The sequence below is a fragment of the Hibiscus syriacus genome, unplaced genomic scaffold, assembly GCF_006381635.1.
Source record: "Hibiscus syriacus cultivar Baekdansim isolate YM2019G1 unplaced genomic scaffold, ASM638163v2 tig00116996_pilon, whole genome shotgun sequence".
Taxonomy (NCBI): Eukaryota; Viridiplantae; Streptophyta; class Magnoliopsida; order Malvales; family Malvaceae; genus Hibiscus; species Hibiscus syriacus.
In genome coordinates this window covers 970,864-989,948 of record NW_024063512.1, presented here as the reverse complement: position 1 = coordinate 989,948, position 19,085 = coordinate 970,864, and the positions used below count along the sequence as shown (strand labels likewise).

The 19,085-nt window shown below is 34.5% G+C and overlaps 2 protein-coding genes across 2 annotated transcripts; one reads left to right on the top strand and one right to left on the bottom strand.

Moving 5' to 3' along the window:
* Window positions 1–4,271: 4,271 nt before the first annotated feature.
* LOC120193445 (AP-4 complex subunit epsilon-like) lies at window positions 4,272–11,548 on the bottom strand. Its single transcript, XM_039195934.1, has 11 exons — window positions 10,801–11,548; window positions 9,968–10,153; window positions 9,675–9,890; window positions 9,452–9,562; window positions 8,754–8,951; window positions 8,543–8,674; window positions 7,632–7,688; window positions 7,416–7,532; window positions 7,152–7,229; window positions 6,178–6,321; window positions 4,272–5,430 (listed from the first exon to the last, which is right to left on the bottom strand). Exons 1-11 carry the CDS (start codon window positions 11,401–11,403, stop codon window positions 4,378–4,380), a joined length of 2,895 nt encoding a protein of 964 aa, XP_039051865.1. The 5' UTR covers window positions 11,404–11,548; the 3' UTR covers window positions 4,272–4,377.
* A 2,707-nt stretch (window positions 11,549–14,255) lies between these two features.
* LOC120193479 (alkylated DNA repair protein ALKBH8 homolog) lies at window positions 14,256–17,465 on the top strand. Its single transcript, XM_039195966.1, has 7 exons — window positions 14,256–14,742; window positions 14,826–14,921; window positions 15,021–15,107; window positions 15,409–15,528; window positions 15,755–16,045; window positions 17,119–17,184; window positions 17,268–17,465. The coding sequence occupies exons 1-7, from the start codon at window positions 14,437–14,439 to the stop codon at window positions 17,328–17,330; spliced, it is 1,029 nt and encodes a 342-aa protein (XP_039051897.1). The 5' UTR covers window positions 14,256–14,436; the 3' UTR covers window positions 17,331–17,465.
* Window positions 17,466–19,085: the final 1,620 nt, after the last annotated feature.

Here is a 19,085-nt window from a genome sequence, read left to right as displayed (position 1 = left end):
CCTTAAACCATTCAACAATCTGAGTTGAAAAATCAAAAAGTTCCTGCCTGGGACCTTAGCTTTCATGAATGTAAGTATTTTGGCAAGAAACTTGTATGTCAACATCATGAAATTATCTATCAGTCGGCTTGGAGTAATGTAGCTTTGACAAAATATCTATGTATTGTCACCCAACCAAGCCGGATGATCATACACGTAAAACATTGACAGGCAACAGCAGCAGTGAAACTGAAAACTTTGTTCCAACTACACTTCATATCTAAAATATGTAAATATTCACATGGAAATGAAGTTTTATCGACGTCTCATGATGAAGACATTGCTTAAGGCCTATACTTGAGAAGGAAAATATTCAGTGTGAAAAATTACCCACCAACTCAGCAACATGTTTTGTGTCCGAGACTTCTTGTGTCTTATTCTTGAGCAGGTCCACCAGAGCTTGAATGAGCCGATTATGTTCTTCAGCCTATAAACAAATTGGTAATAAAAGATGCAATAAGTTTTCTTTCTTATCTATCTATTAGATTAAGCAAAATCTATGAGGGTATATCATTACATGTAATTTAATCCAAACAATTAACCTATTTCAAAAACTGAGTTCTGCTTCATTTGCAAAATAGTCCTAATAGTCCTCAAATTCTTGTATGACTATTTTGATGGCTTAAATATCTCTCTTCATGGTTTTAGCCACACAAAATGAAGTAAGAACATAAATTTATGCTGAATAAGAGAAAAGGAAAATAATCATCTAGTAATGCCTACTAAATTACTTTTGTAATAGAGAAACTTCATTTCTTACCCTTTCCAGCAGGCCTCTTAAGTAATGGATCTCAGCTTTCTTTGCAGTTGACAAACTGTGCACTGCGTCCTTTACATTAGTCCTGCATTCAAAATCCTCACTCGTTCATATGAAGGAAGTGCAGCCAACAAGGCTTCAGGTAAATATAAAGCATGGAATTGGAGCAAACAATCCATGAAGTAACAACAATCACCATAGGCAACGTAATTAAGTGGTGTTGGAAAACAATTTTGTTCAAGTATAAAGCGTAGAGTCTCATCAATTCCAAAATAAGAAGCTGATAGAATACAAATCTGTGATTACTAGGTTTGAAACTGCAGATATCCAAATAGGATTGAATTACAAATGTAATCAACTGTTAATTAGTTACCCAAAGCAGATAGAATACAAATCTGTGATCACCCAGTTTGAAACTGCAGATATCCAAATAGGATTGAATTAAAAATGTAATCAACTGTTAATTAGTTACCCACCTAAAATCCAAAAGAAGATTACACAAAACCAGGTGGTACCTACCTCTCCAAAAACAAAGGGGCAAGAGATTGTTCTTCCACAAGTTGCTCCACAGTATCAAGGGCCACTCCTACCTACAAATAAAAAAAAATAACTTAAAAATTCAGATGCCTAGAAGTGTTACGATAGATGTACATCAATACGGCGAAATAAACTTTTCCAAAATAGAATGTGATATAGACAATCATGCATACAACGTGGGGTTGTCTCATTCACATTGGAGAAGTTTGGGATTTGTTGTTGCCTTATTCAGTCTCTCTAATTTTCAGATCAAATGTTTTTATACCAGACCCTAATTATTCTCTTGCCAGGTAATTTTGCAATCAATGATTGATAGATAGATGATAAGATCAATTTAAGCTTTGAACCACCAAATCTCATTTAACACTCTTCAAGAAACTAAGTCTAGTGATTTGCAATAGACAACTGTCAGGAATACTATAATAGGATAATGTCACAAGGCGATTGACAAGGAACCTGAAATCAATTACCTTCTCTTTATATGATTCTCGAGACAAACTATTGTGATTGATAGTTCAGATTGTCAAAAGGAGACTGAAACTTAGGACTCATTACTCATTAGAGAGAGAGATCCAGATTTCTTAGGTTCCTGACAAAAATTCTACCATAGTGTCTACTTGCTAGTATATAATTCACATAAGTGCTCTCGAAACCCATTTTTGTTAAGAATACTTGAACGGGATCGTTACAGGGCGACTGACAGGGAAGTCGAAATCAATTGTCTTCCCATTATCTCAATTTTTGGAATGACCTATTGTGGTTGACAATTCAGACTCATCAAACTAAGACTAAAACCTTATGATTCATTAGAGAGAGACATAAATTTAAGGTGTTTGATAAAAAAATGCTTAGTTTTTTATCAATCCATAAGTCCCTTTAAATAAGAACCAGTCTTATTACATAAATAGGAAACCTATTCTAGAAAGGAAAGAAAACAACTGAAATATGACCGCAACTAAGAAATCTAATCCTTAGTTAGAAAATAGAAATTAATGACACTTTCTAATATAGGTTCAGCCCACAAAAGCGTCCACAACAATTTTCTTCCCAAGAACTGATATTTGTATCTTTCACTACACATCATTAAACCAAAAATCTTAGTGAAACTTCAAGATGGTTAGAGCTTAAGGCATAGCCTACAATCTACATGATACAAAAGGCCATATGCTTCCTCAATACTCTACTTGATTCCTGTACATATCCAAATGATTAAAGAAAACATACATTAGGTGCACAATAAACTGATATAAATGAAACATCTGAAGTGGTAGTATAAAAGGGAATACCTGGTTTCATGGCATAAAGACTCAAATTCATCCTGATACATTAAAGATTTAAAATTAGAAATAAAGCTTATACTATACAATTGTTAAGAGAAGTGGAACACCAGATAAAATTAACAAAATCCTCAACCAGACACCTAAGGTGGTCATGTACAGAAAAGTAGGGACTTAAAAGCTACCCAAGTTACCTCCGAAGGCAGCATTTGGGAATTTGGATTTCGGAAATACAAAATGAAACACAAAATGCTTCTGAACTATAATTGCGGCTTAAAGAAAGTATACATAAGAAAGTACACCTGAATAAAAACTGTTGGAGACGCTCTTGCTCGACATTTGTGAAATTTGAAAATGCTTTGCTGAATTCCCTCAAAATTACAAAAGAAAACCCATTGCAATCATTCACTCTGTCACTAAAAAGAGAAAGCATCTCGAGAGGGGAAAAAACGAATGAAAAGAGGCAATGAAATAAAACCTGGGTAGAACAAGTAGTGAGAAGAGAGCGAACGGCGAGGTTGAAAGACTTTTTCAAATCGGATTGCCTATTTCCTATTGCTCTGACCGGACCACCGCCATTTCTGCTATCCATCCTTTTCTATACAAATTTACAATACAAGCAAAGCAACCAAAGGAAAAGGTCACGCTTTCTTTATTAGCACCCAATCAATGTTCAAATTTTGTTTCTTTTCTTAAGATTCGCCACAATAGAGGCTACACTCATCAAGCCAGTGAGTGGTCTGGAACCCGAAAATACATTATGATTTGCAATTTGATAGAACTTAAAAATAGGGTTATACCCCTTTCAGCCCCTATACTAAAGTTTTATTATGAAATTTGTACATGTATAATTTTTTTTATCAGCTTATCCCCTGTTTTATTTACCCATTACTCCATTGTATTTTTTAATTTCAGAAAATTGAGGTGACTGAATGGCATAGCTGCAATAAAAATAAAAAGATCAAACATTCTAAAAACAGAAACATTAAATAAAATTATGAAAGAAAAAGCTTAAAAACTATGAATTTTTGAATTTTTGAAAATTTCTGAATTTTATGAATCTTTAATGTTTTAACGAATTTTAAAAATAAACTAAACATGAACAAAATTTTGGGAAAATATTCATTGGAAGAAAGTATTAATTTTAAAAAATATATAAATTCTAAATTCTTGAGTTTTTTTAATATTATTTAGGAGTTTTTTCCAATTTATAAACATGATAGTATAACACTATTAAATGGATAGAAAAACTGTACAAGTACCAAAGTATTAATTTAGATATAATACGGTAGCCAAGATGTTTATTAAACTTAAAAACACTAATACGAATCAACTTACTTCAATAGTTAAAAAAAATTATTATTGTTCCTAGAGATCATGTGTTTGAACACAACGACTCTAAGACCACGTTTAGTTGGGAGAAAGAGAGAGAAGATCGTCTTTCTCTGTGTTTCAAATTGAGACAGGTTAACTACAAATTTGGGATTAATTAAGTACTTTCTAATATTTTTACGGCATTATTGAAACAAGAGAATCAATCAACATTCAGTGCTAAAGCATGCAAAACCCTAGCCCGTCTCTAGTGACCTATAATGCACACAACGAGGCAAATCATTAGATAGAACACAATACCAGCGTTCTATCTACGAATAATAAATAAATTGCATATAGCTTGTATGATTGCCCTTTCAACTGCCCAGCTGCATGCAAAACTGCACTGCGAATTTGATAGCTGTTAAAATCCCTCAACTCATTCGTATATAGAATTCACCCAAGTAAATCTTTAAACAAGTTTGGGTTCTGACTCGATGGTTTCACACCCATCTGTCTCACCAATGAATCCTTTTCCAAGGAATCTTTAGGGTTTGGCCCCTTACTACTGCCTTTTGTTGGTTGCGGCCTAGCAGTAGCACCGGACATGTTTGACATACCAGATAAAAGATCAGCTTCATCTTTATTGTGTATACCAACGGGTGTGTCAGCATACAATGCCATTACATCTGGTGACCTGGAAGCAGAGGTTGCACTATTTGCAGCCGAAGCATCTTGAGTTGCGTCAAGAAGGACCTCCAATTGTTTGAATGGATCTAGTGAAGGAGCAGTACTTGTGGAGGTTGGTTCTCCCAAATCAAGCAAGTCCGGAGGTGTTTGAGCAGGAGCAGTCTTTTCTGATGCAACTTCCATGCTAGAATTTGGCACATGAGACTTCTCCAACATGTGGCTGCTTGCCTTTGAAACCTTGTGACCAGTAGCAGGCCTCTTTTCCGGTTTTGATGAACCTCCAAACAGTGAAGCAGCAAGTTTCTGCTTTTCATGAGAAATTTCAACTTGCAGTTTCCTTGAAGCATAGGTTTCACGAGTTGAATTTACAGTACTTGGCCCATCGACTTGTGCAGCCCCATTAACTGTTTTCTGTGATGTCGAATTTGAGGTAGATGTTTCAGGCGTGTATGTTGGTCTACCCCATTTCTTTTGTACTCCATCTAGTCGTAGCTTGAGCTCTGCTGATCCTGCATCTGATGGATTAGATGGAATAGGAGTGACAGGAGTCTGGTAGGTCTCCCTAGGATACACCGGCTCAGGCACGGGAACAATTTCAGTTGAAGGAAGTAACGCTCGAGGAATCCTAGGTTGCACTGCAGGCTTTGGGAGCTCATATGCCTCAAACCTGAGACCATGTGATGATTCATGGTGATCCTGGTTCCTAAAATTGCCCATATTTAACACTCCAGGGCGTTCACTCTCAGGAATATAGGGTTGAGCGCCTTTTTCTATTGCTTCTTGGATATAACCATCAAGGAAAGAAAGGTCTTTATCAACCTGCAAGGAAAACGAACAATGACACTAACGACCTAAAATGACAAATAGACAACACAAGCATGCAATTATATTTCATTTTCCAAATGGTCTTAAGCTGTAAAATATAAATTAAAATATCAATCAATAAACAGAGCAAGGATATATATATCATAATCTTCTGAAGCTCCCAAAAGCTTTCAACAGAAGATATATATATATAAGTTGATTTATAAATTATAAATCAAAGGAGTTAAGACCTTTGAACTCCCAAAACAAGGAAAATAAAAATAAAAATACATACCCATAGAGCAGTCTTGTAACAGAAGAGTCCGTTTTCAAAAAATTTCAAGGCAACTTATTTGTAGAAAAACGAAGGGGATTACATTACTATTTCTTTATAGCAAAATTTACAATTATAGAAATGATACCATAATTTGGAGAAGCAATGAGGGTAATGCTTAATTCAACAAACTCTACATGACAACTTTAGGTGGAACGGATCCTAAAAACTGATCAGCCTGAACTTTGAAATCAAAGAAGCTTCATTGTGTAACTAAACAAAAAAAAAAGGCACAATCAACTTGCAAGCAATAAAAGTTTCACCAACAGATCATTTTAAGAGAATTTGGATGTCAAACTAGAAAGCCACAGAAGTCAAAATAAGACATTACATGGAAATAAAAAGAGGAGCCATCATAGACATTGGATAAAATGGGAATCTATACATCGAAACCAAATTAAACAAACAGAATGCAATAGAAAAAACACCTCAATATCTTCACAGCTAGCGTCTGATGGCATAATAAACTCAACAGCATGTGCATCGAGACCAATCACTCCTTGCAGTTCATAGGCACGTTGCTGCAAATCTGTTGAGTGAGAAGCCAATAACTCTTCCATTAAAGATTGGCACTGCATTACGAGAGGAAAGAGCAATCAATCCACAAATTTGTTACCCACGAGAGTTGAATATGATATACATGTGGGAATTTTATACTCGGGCATTAACAAAATCTTTCATCAAAATGAACCTAGCTTTTAGTGTCGTTAGCAAGCATTATAATAAGGGGATTTCCATATAACAATAATATGTCGGTATGTCACGAGAAGTTACATGACTATCAAGTTACAAGAAATTTGCAGTGATCTACATCCTACTAGCACACTGCACAATTGGCATCACGAAACCCTGATATCCACCTGGTAGACTTTATTCTTGAATATAAAGCATCGAAAGCTTGTTTCAGCATACATTTTTCTCAGGCCATAGCCCAACATTGTGGTAGTATTCCCCTTACCTATCATCCTTAAGTTATACCACTTCAAGAATCCCAAAACAGATCTTACTTGCACATTTGTATAATATAACCCTTCTTGACATCTATCATTATCTCAACATCAGAACCACCTAGCAAGAGGTAGCTTAGTTATAATTTCTATGCATGCCCTTTATACTCGAACATAACCCCCAGAGAGAGAGAGAGAGAGAGAGCTAGGATACAACACATAAAAAATGAGCATGCATTTGCATATAACAAATTTGTCCTCAAGTGTCTGGAACCAACCTCAGTCAGCATAGAATCCCAAACATCTTACTTGCACATTTGTATAATATAACCCTTCTTGACATCTATCATTATCTCAACATCAGAACCACCTATAGCTCTTATACTCGAACATAACCCCCAGAGAGAGAGAGAGAGAGCATATAACAAATTTGTCCTCAAGTGTCTGGAACCAACCTCAGTCAGCATATCTACTTCCCTCCCAGCTGCTATTTCAAATGCATATATTTTCATGAGAGCTGTAACTGCATATGCCTTCAAAATAAATGAAAGATCATCACAGGAAAGAGAACTATAATATCCTAACATGATTGTAAATGACATTTTCAGATAACTATGACTACAAGAATTGTCAGCATAAAAACATATTGGTTAACTGCGTCAAGAATTGGAAATAACTAATAACAAATCTCAGAGCAATTAATTCATATTAATTGATACCTTAACAGTATCATCACTAGAATAAGCCTCTGCCACATCACACAGCTTCCCAGTAATGTCAGAAGCACAGAACATTCCATCAGCTGTTCCATATTCCCCCAATACCCAACAAATTACCTGCAATCAGAACTCACAATTTAGAGAATAATCAGAGCATTTTAGTCCTTCCACATGCAAGGAATACAAAAGATGGAAAGAATACTTAATACAACATACTTGAAGAAAACCAGATGGCAACTTTGGTTCACCAAGAATGCGCAAATATGACTCCACCTGCTCCAAAAAATAATCATTCTAACTTAAGAAAACGAGAGGACCAAAAAATAGAAGAGGTTATTGGCAAGAGAGACTGTATGGTTGTTTTTAAGTTTTTTTAATTTGTGGTTATCAATGAAATATTTACTCTTCTTTCCCCCTCCGATTAAGGAGCACCTTGTGATCCTTTAATCATGAAGGGGGTTTTAACGAGGCCTACCATTCCTATAAAAAAAATAGAAGTGGTAAACTAGAATAAAAATGCCACAGATGAATTCAAATGGGTGAAAATTGCACCATAAAAGTCCCTTTGGACTGATAGGTGAGAAAATATATACAAAACCCTGAAAAATTCAAGTTAAATCATAAATCAGAAAAAGAACAACGGATGCTGTGCATCATGCTGAGTATCATATCTCTGACTTCCCATTAAAACCAGAAATGTTAAACAAGCCTGTGTTGTATTTTATAAGTTTGTGACTTTGCAGTAAAACCAGACCATCCTCAACTTCGGCTACAATTGAAAAGGAAAAGAGGTTGCAGGTGCTGGAATTTCAACTGCAAACCTGCTGAATGCCATCTTTTAAGGATGGCTGTATGAACCAACTAGGCTAAGCCCTGGGTCCAATACCATTCACAGTACTAACAAAACTGACGAAGCACAAAGGCATTACAAATCCAAAGGTTTTAAACTTTTAGGACCCTTTTTCTTCCTCTCAGACTCGAATGACATTACATTAATGAAACATATGGGGGGAAAAAGAAGACCAAACAAAGTTCAAAGATGTTAAATACTTGGATAATAGATATGATGCATGAATTGACATGGGGTTGTGCATGGCCTGCAAAAGGCAATCACCAAATGAACTTACAGCAGATGATCTCAATTTACTATCTGCATTATCATCGTCCTCTCCAAATCCCTCAGCAATCAACCGCATCAAATTATGTGCTACCTTAATATTCACCAGATCTCCCGTGTGCTCAAAAACTTTATTCATGGCCTGCAGAGTAAAATTATCAGGAACTGCTAGTACTCTAAACCTAAGAAACTAGATTGGCCAGTGGAAGGCAAAATATTACCTGGATGAACCACTGATTGCTTGGTGCAAATTGCTCCGCAAGTTCAACACATCGAGATGCTATTTCAGTTTTATAATGATTATCATTAATGCTAATCATGTAATCAATCATGCGATCAACAATAACCTCCACATTTGTAGACTTGGTCATTTTGTAAAGTAGTTCAAAGGTTTTCCTCTTCAGAGTGTCATCTGGGTCCTGTGTCGAGCACTCTTTGTCAAATAATTGTAAGGAAGAATGACAATCGCATGGAAAATAGCATAATGAAGAGGCAAAAGCATTCAATCAAAATTTTGTAGCCTACCAGAAAAGAAAAGAAAAGAAATGTAAATTCTACACTAGACAGATGGATCAAAATTTTCTAAAAGCATCCTCCCTATGTTCCTCTAAATCTCATTTCTCATTTATTTATTTTTTTGATAGGAATTGAAGGCCTCGTTAAAAACCTCCTCCTTGATTAAGAGAGCTTGTAGAAAAGCTCCTTTAATCAGCGGAAGGAGGAAAAGAGTGCCTTAAGATTTCTCATTTATTTAACAGAACCAAGTAAGCGTCATATCAGGCCATAAACGGCAAGCCGGAAAGTTATATAAATAACTCCCAGCTTCCGCATGTTAAATCATAATAAAATATCCAAAAGTAAGAATATCAAACAAATACTAGAAAGCAAGGACAGAATTCAAAATAAGAAGATTCTGAACCTCTAAGCAATCAATCACAGCCAATTGATGTTGCTCAGCAATCTCTGGACTTATCTTTATCAATCTGCCAAGAGCATCAATGCCCATGTACTTTAGGTTATGACTGTCACTCTGCAAACAGAAAACACAAGATGGCATGATTCACTATAGTCACCAAAAAAGGGGAAAAAGGAACTCATAATGCCCTAGTGCTCTGATTTTTCACAAAACAGTCACTGGCTACCTTTAAAAATCTTGATATAATATCAGCTGCAGAATCTAATAACTTGGGATTGGGATAAATAGAAGAAACACAGCATATGCACTCATAAAGTACAGCATTTCCTATATTACTTGAGAAATCGCATTTTCTGAATACATCTCCCACTACAGTATACATGTTTTCACTTGCTTGCTTGTCACCACTTCCAAGCAATGCCAGAATTTTTAGCAACTTGATCTGCACAATAGTCATATGGTCTATATTGTTAACTGAAAATTTCTAAAAGCTTGAGCAAAACCTAAGAGATGAATCACCTGAATAAATGGAGCTGGCATCTGATGGTAGTCATAAGCCTTTGATAGTCTGCGTTCAGTTACTTGTTTCAGAATGCTTACAAAGCTGATAACCAAATCTTTGTAAGAATTAACGTCTCGTGTTATTAGATCAAAAAGCGGGCAAAGGGTTGCTCCCATAACTCCAGGGTCATTATCACAAAGCCTCTGAAATAAAGTATACCACTTTTAAGTCTATGAATGAGACAGTCTATGGTTCTTAAGCAAGAATAAATTGAGAAACATAACCATCAATATATTAAGACCAAGTTTGGTATTATAGGATGAGCTTTTCAATTTCTCAAGGAATAGATCTTAAAACGGACCTTCCTAAAAACATAAATACTAATAACAACATATCAAGAACTTACATAATATGATTTTCTTTAAAATACACGGTCTCTCTACTCCCCTTTATCCCTTCCTTTGATTAAGGTCATTCTAGAATAGCAAGTATTTGAGTATTCGTGGCTTCAGTTGTGAACCAAAGGCAAGTTGGTTAGAATGAGCTTGGAATTCTATAAATTTGAAATAATCCCATACGACACACCTAGTCATGCTAGTTCCATAAAAGTTCAGCAAAATGATGAATCGGAAAACTAATCCAGAAAGGAAGATAAATTTTGATCTTTACAGTAACCATTGCATCAGCAAATCATCACTGACTTGCATACACAGAAACAAGACACTTTTCCGAATTCCAATAGGTTAAAATAGCTGCATGGTGGATAAATTGAATGCATAAACCAAACCATTAGGAACGATAAAATTAGACTAAAACCTAGAAGTAGAATGTGCAAATGGGAAAGACGTACCTTGCGAAAATTGGAGATAAGATGCGAGACAGAAGAGGGGGATTTCTGATAAAAACAATGGAGAGCCATGATGGCCTTCTTCCGCACAGCCTCCTTGGGATGTGCGAGCAACTCCACAACCTGCGGCAATACGGCAGGGATAGTCTCCTCATTGATCAACTTACAAACGGCATTCAAAGCGGCGCAGACCACCAAGTAATTGTCGGACTTCAAATCTTTCTGAATGGTATTGACAATCAAAATGATCAAATCATGTTCTTCATTTAGGAAGAGCGTGACGGCCAAGTAACCAGTTCGCTTGACGAGAAGACTGTCATCGTGAGTCATCTTAACAGCGTGGATATAGCCAAAGGAGGCGTCGTGACCGAGCATCTCGATGTAAACCAATCTGATGATGTACTCTTTCATCTTGCGTTTGGGGATGTCGGGCTCGGCGATACGGCGCTTGAGAGTATCGATCTCGTTGACAACAATCCGGTCTTCTTCGGCCTTGGATCGAGCCTCACCGATAGACTTGACCAGATCCAGAAATTCTTTGGACTGGTAGAATCCTCCCTGGGAGCCCATTGCGAGCTCCCTACCAAAAGTCCTTAATTGCTCCATCTTCGCTGCTATCTTCGCTGAATAAATCAAATGGTATTATCAACGAATGATGTTTGTCTTTGTGTTTAAGAGAAGAAATAATACTATTTCTTTTTATCAAGGAGATGGAGTAAAACAAAAAAGTGACTGAAACGAGGGCTGCGCACCGGACATTGCAATAAGTGACCGTCTAGGGGTATTTGATTTCAGATTTTAATTTATACCAACAACACATAAATCATTATAAAATTAAGGATAAAGTATATAAATCGTCTCCAAATTTTTACGGTATTTATATTTTGATCACCTAATCTTTAAAATTTATAATACAGTCACTAAATTTTAGTTTATTTTCAATAAAGTCTACCGTCCGTAAGTTTGGTAAGCGCAACAATACCTTGTTGATCCGCCAGATGAGATAATCGGCTTATTACAGTGTGGTGCTGATAGTTCGTTTAAATTAGGATTTATTAGTTTTGCCATTAGTTTTTTTTAGGACAAGTCTTGTTCTGTTTTGCTTCAAAAAGTAGAATGCAAGTACTCTTTTCCTCCTCTTCGATTCGGGAAGGTTTTAACGAGACTTGCAAAATACTTTACGTGTGTATGATCTTTTCGCTTTAATCATACTTCTTTTAACCAAAACAATAAACTCATTACCAAAAGACTATTTATGTAATTTACCCTAAACTTAACAAGACTTGTTCAATGAGAAAACGACATGATATTGCAATTTTTATTAAAAACGTGTTTTTAATGCTTCTATTTATACTTTTATTAATTGTACGACTGACTTTGATATTGACAATCATTTACTTATAAAGATAACCCGTAAATAATTTGGCATAATTCAATTATTTTTTATTCCAAAAGATAATTATAATAATATTTTATTAGTATTTTTTTAATTTGAATATAAAAATTAAGTTTTTTTAATAGAAACTGTTAAATTTATTAAAAATATAAAATATCCAAATTACAATGAGGTTTACAACCACAAATATAAACTAAATATAAGAATATTTTCCTAAACACAAAAAAAATAGTCACTTAATATCACACAAGAATCAGACAAGAAAAATGTTAAGAAACCTAACCACATAAACTCGAACAAGAGATAAATACGAATAAATTTGACTGCATCGGCAAACGAATCACAAAAAGAATAAATCTATTGAAAGACCACCAACATATCGCAGATCATAATTAAGCAATGTGAAATTACTATCCACGAACACAAATATCATATTCAAATTCATTCTGAGGATCCAAAGCAAGAAAGATTATCATGATAACAAATAAGCATCATCTTGATCAATCGTTACAACGTCAATTTCAACCCTAAAAAAAATAAACGAAAACAATGGTCAAACAACAAAAAACATGTCATAGAGACAGAAAAAACTTGTCATAAAGGCAGAATAATATGTACCAAAAAGGCATAATCATTAAGAATAAAAAAACAAATATACGCTATAATAAAACAAAAGAAAAATAATGAATATCGACGGTCGGTAACTAATATCAAAAATATTGTTGCCGCCTATCATAAAGATAAAAAGATAAAATACTAACGGTGACTATGAAAAAAGAAAAAAAAAGAACAAACATATAAAATTAATAATTTATATACAATACGAATAAAGTTTCAATATAGTTTGATTATTATAAAAGTTTAGGTCGTTAAAATAAATAAAAAAAAGTTAATCTTATTTAACTATTATAAAAAGATCATTCTTAAGAAGATTTTAGTTCGAGTAACCATGTCTGTATGGTATAAGTATATTTTAATTTAATGGTGAGGTAATTACATTTATAAAGTATGAGTGTAAATAAACATAATTATCAATAAATTGTTCGTGAATCGTTCTTAAAGCGTTTGTTTATATTCATTTAACAAATTAATGAACACAAATAAAAGTGTGTTCGATTCATTTGTGTTCATGAACAAGCTCGTTTATCGACTATTTTATAAGCTCAATTGTTCTTTTCCTTTTATTTTTTTACATTTTAAACATCGATGAATATAGGACTAATTTGAACATAGTGTGAACTTTCGACTTCAAATTGAAAAGCCTAAGAAAATTAAGGACTAATATTATAATTTTACCATTTTTTTAACTTGCAAATAAAAGAATAAAAAATACAGTGTTGGTTGACTTCATTAAATGAACCTTCAATGAACATGTTTGAGAAAGCGAAATAAATCTATTATGAACACATTCAAAAATAATAATAAACGAATATGAATACAATATTAAAAATTTAAACAAACATTGACAAAAATGATGTAAGAAAGTGACAGTTTGACAACTTAAAATCGATGATTAAATAATTTTAATGTTATGGTATGAGAAGGTGACAGTTAGACAACTTAAAATGTATGATCAAATTGTTTTGATTTTTTTTTTCTTGGATAGATTTAAACCATGGATGACTAATAGGACAAAGAATGTGATATTTTAATGACACTCATGATTAAGGAAGAATACGATATTGATGAACGATCATAATAGTTAATGTCAAAATTTGAGTATATAAAAGAAAAAGGAAAGTAAAAAAAAATTAAAAAAGAGGAAAATTAGAGATATGAGAAAAATTATGTTTTATATGAATCTAATATGACGATATTTTAGTATAAATTTAATTTTTTTAAAATGTTACTATTTTTTTTAAAGAAATGATGTATTTTTGTCAGTCATGTATTAAAAATTTAAAGATATAAGTTGTTAAAAATGAACAATTTTTAAATTTTAATGATTAAATTAAAAATTTTAATAATTAAAGTAAGAATTAAATGGAAATCGTGTAATAAAATTTGTAATTAAAAACCCTTTAAATGAGGGTTAATTCTAGTTTTTCCTTCTAAATTTTGTTCCATTTGTTCTCTGCCGCCCTATTTCTCCATTACACCACAGGGATTGGAACTTCCAAAACATGGGTCCTTAATTCGTACACTTTCTATTTGCAACCCCTGCCGTGTATTATCTTTGAATCACAAACCGTCGTTGATGTGCTTCTAGTTATCTCTCTTTCGATTTTGTTCTAGGTTTTGAGATGGTTTTGCCCAGATTTGTTCGTCCCAAAGAAGGAGATAGCGAGTCAAGCCCAAACCTTTATGTGGCGAACTGTGGTCCTGCGGTGGGACTTTCATACGATACCATCGCATCTGTGTTTAGCTTCTTTGGGGAGGTTAAGGGAGTGTATGCGGCTGATGAAAGTGGTGCTCGTGTTATCGTTTCTTTTCTTGAACCAGCCTCTGCTCACTCTGCTTTCAATGCCTTGAATGGCCGGCCTTGTCCTCAGCTCGGCGGCCGGTCTTTGCACATCCGTCATTCCATTATGCAACCACCATCTTCCAGGGTGGCCGCTCTCTGCAATCCGTCATTTCATTTTTTGTAATTTCTGTTAATACTTACTTATACGTGGTTGTTTATTACACCTAGGTCGATGACTCTGTTCCAGTCTCGTTAAAAGCTCCGGATTTAAATATTCCAGGACTCTACTTGTTCCATGACTTCATCAGTGCTATGGAAGAGGAGGTTAGGACTCGGGAGTCCTTATTTTTTTCTACTGATTTCTCTGATTTGTTATTTATTCCATGATATATGCACTGCCTAAAGTGCTTTGTTTTTCTTCAGGAATTGCTTCGAGCAGTCGATGCCGGAACTTGGAAAAGCCTTTCCAAAAGGAGGGTTCAGCACTATGGATATGAGTTTTGTTACGATGTAAGTGCTAACTGTTGCTGGTCTATTACGTCTAATGCATGTTTCGCAACATTGGAAACACATCTGCTATATGTTGAGTTCATGGGAAAGTTACCTAGGGTTAGGAGGATATTCTCTTATTTACCACTTTGAGTGTCATTGAGCTTTTGAATGGTTGGCATAGAGCATATAAACATTTATGAAATATGAATGTGTTGGTTGATAAATACTGTTTTCTACCTCCTGATACTGGTGTAAAATATAAGGTGCTTCGTGATCTTATACATTGCTTGTTAACTCCAGATTGTTTCTCTTGTTGCAGACTAGGAATGTTGATGCAAAGCGGCATTTGGGTGAGCTTCCAGCATTTGTTTCCTTTATACTCCAGAGGGTTTCATTACTTCAAGACATTCCTGAGAAATTGGATTTGGACCAATTGACGGTATGTAGTAGCAGGTTCCATTCCTCTTCTTTCTATTCCTAAAAATTAGACATTGTAACCTTCGACATATTTACTGTTCTATAAATAGACCAAAGGTTTCCATGTTTTGGTTTGAAAGGAAAAAAAGAAAACCTTGAGCGTTATGTCATGGTTATAGATATACAGCTTGGACCTAGGAGGACAATGATGATGTTAGCAAGACTGAAGATCAGTAATTACCTTACAGGTTAATGAATACCCACCTGGGGTGGGCTTGTCCCCACACATAGACACTCACTCCGCATTTGAAGGATTAATTTTCAGCCTTTCACTAGCAGGGCCTTGCATTATGGAGTTTAGAAGATATACAGCAGGTTCATGGGTTCCTAAATCTGTCTCAGTAAGTGACTTGAAAGACGAAAATCCTTATGGTTGCTCAGAGCTTTCTAGGAAGGCTATCTATCTTTCTCCTCGGTCAATGCTTCTTCTATCCGGGGAAGCACGATATGCTTGGCATCATTACATTCCACATCATAAGGTATGCTTTACAGTTTGCAATTAAATGATTACTGTATACTTTCATCCAGGCAAGTTTCTATTTTAGAGGTTCTGAAATCTTAGTTTCACTGTTGATATCATAAAACCCAAAAGTTAGGGCTATGAAATCAAAGGTCGTGAAAATTGCAAATAGGAAAAAGAGACGAAGAGTTGAGTTGAGTGGATAACTGAATCCTCCAGTTGGAAAGTGTTAACCAAGGTTGAACTTCAAATCTCTTGTAAGTATGTGTTTGGTCCTTCAGATTGAGAAGTCTTCAAAGTTCACTGCTTCCAGTGAGTGGAACTTAATGAAAGTGTTAACCAAGGTTGAACTTCAAATCTCTTGTAAGTATGTGTTTGGTCCTTCAGATTGAGAAGTCTTCAAAGTTCACTGCTTCCAGTGAGTGGAACTTAATAGTAGATCACTTCTAATATTTTGATACCTGAACTAAGATGAAATTTTGGATGAGTGACTAGGTATATGTTGAGGGTAAAAGTGGGATTTAAATAGTGTCACAATGTGACATTATGGCCACTATTTTTCTGTTTCAGTCCTCTACACTGCCAGTATTAACCGTAATTGATTGGATAGCATTTGTTATGTCCACAACTGTAACAAAAAATGACACAATACAAAATGTATCCGTCATTGCAACTTAAATCCCTAGTTAAAGTGATGCCATGATATTTCATTTGGCGATGGGTAATGTTCATGTTGTATCAAATCAACATCAGTTGAACTTGCCGACAGTCCATCTTACAATGTTTGAGCATTGAGACTCAATGCCTACTGTTAGCTCTATGTTCAGGTTATATGGAAATCACTAAAATTTCTTTTCCTTGATGCTTGAAGATCTTCATGCTAATTGTAAGGTTTTGAAGAAAATACTATGAATGTGGTGAATAGTGATCGGGTTATAAGAAAATAATAAAAATTTACGACTGTTATATTTCTACATCTTGGTGTGTTAGGTATCCTTGGATGGCATACCAACTTTCCAAGGATTACATTCAAACATTTTTCATGTTACAATCATCCGTGAATGCTGAAGTCCATTATCGCGTGATTTGCAGATTGATAATGTGAACGAAACAATGATCAGAAGGGGGTCACGAAGAGTATCTTTCACATTTCGCAAGGTTTGTGAGATTTACAATTCATGAAGAGATCATATTAGATTTTACTGTATGGAGAGATTTGAATACCATCTTCCTTGGTGCAGGTAAGAAGAGGACCTTGCCAATGCGAATTTCCCCAATACTGCGACTCTCAACCCCAAAGATAAGGGATGATGCTTTTGTTGTGTTAACGTTGAGATAGGTATGGCTATGCAACAGAGTTGATTTTGTACGAACGTTGTGCTGAGAGGATTGATTTTTTTGTCGCAAACTACAGGAGCTGAACCATTAAGTAAAAACCATTTGATTTAAGGCACATGCATACATTCACAATCCAAGGATGACCAAAGCTTGATGATAAACCACCAACAATATTTATTAGATCCCGACAATGCATAACATACCTTAAGGTGACTAATAACTAATTAGAATGACATTACCTAATTAAAAGAACACAGAAAAATACAACCAGTCCAAAATAAGTATATTCTCTTACAGGGCTGAAGTCTATCATAAACCTATGGTTCTACACCTTTCAATATGTTATCATTGTTAGCTTACAATCGTTATTGGCCCTATTTTTAGTCTTAAGGTGACTAATACTAATTAGAATGACATTACCTAATTAAAAGAACACAGAAAAATACAACCAGTCCAAAATAAGTATATTCTCTTACAGGGCTGAAGTCTATCATAAACCTATGGTTCTACACCTTTCAATATGTTATCATTGTTAGCTTACAATCGTTATTGGCCCTATTTTTAGTTTGTATATGTATAAAGGAGCAGCATCCACAGTTATCAAGGCCCTACATCACCAGCTATATCAATTGCAATGCATATTTAACAATTATACGCAAAAGGAATCAATTATAGACACTAATACAATTAGATCTATTCTTTATAGATGAACTTTGGATGTGTGATCCTAAGTAAGACCGGTTCAGGATAATAGGATCTTTTTCTATCAGATAGGAAGGGTTGTTATACAAAATGTTGTTTTAGGCAATTGTCTCTTAGATCCTATATTTATCTATATGAAAAAGAAATCATGTAATAAAGGGGATTTTTATTTGTACAATGGCACTTCAAGCTTGGAATGTGCATGAAGAAATTAATGATACTTCTTTATCATTTGACTTGTTCTGCCGCTCAAGACATTTGGTCAATATTTGAACCCGATGAAAATAATGGGACCACTTCTTATGAGTTCAATGAGAATGATTCTAATCTAGTTCATGGCCTATTAGAAGTAAAAAGCGCTCTGGTGGGATCCTCACAAACACAAAAAGATCGTGATCAGTTTGATAATGATCGAGTGATATTGTTTCTTTGGTTCGAGTCAGAAAATATATTATATACGATGAATTAATATTTAACTACGGAACTATTCTAAATTAAATGATTAAGATTACCATGCATGCATTTAATGAAGTAATACTAATCAAGAGACATTTTACTGCTTGACCTAGGAGTTAAGAAATTAATTTCATAATATGGTAAACCGAGGGCAAGTGGTTGATCTTGTATGGTTCATTAAGCTTGCAGGAAAAAGCAAGTATTAGGAAATCACGTTAGTTCGTTCCAATCTAATACTTCAAACTTCTTTTTAAAAGAGAAGATTAAACTATTTAATTATTTTATTATTCCCACATCTACATGCTACCAACTGGTTTGAGGCTACTAATACAATCTGCAGTAAAAAATATTCATGCAAATCTGTTTTATCAATAAGATTATTTAACGATTAAAATGATATAAATTAAATCATCAAGACTTAATGGAAAAGATAACATGATAATTAAAAATTTTGATAAAATTATATATTTGGTCTCTTTTATTTGCACATTCCTAGTATTTCGTATAAAACTATGATCAAATTGATAAAATGAGTAAGTAACATGAATTAAATATATAATTCT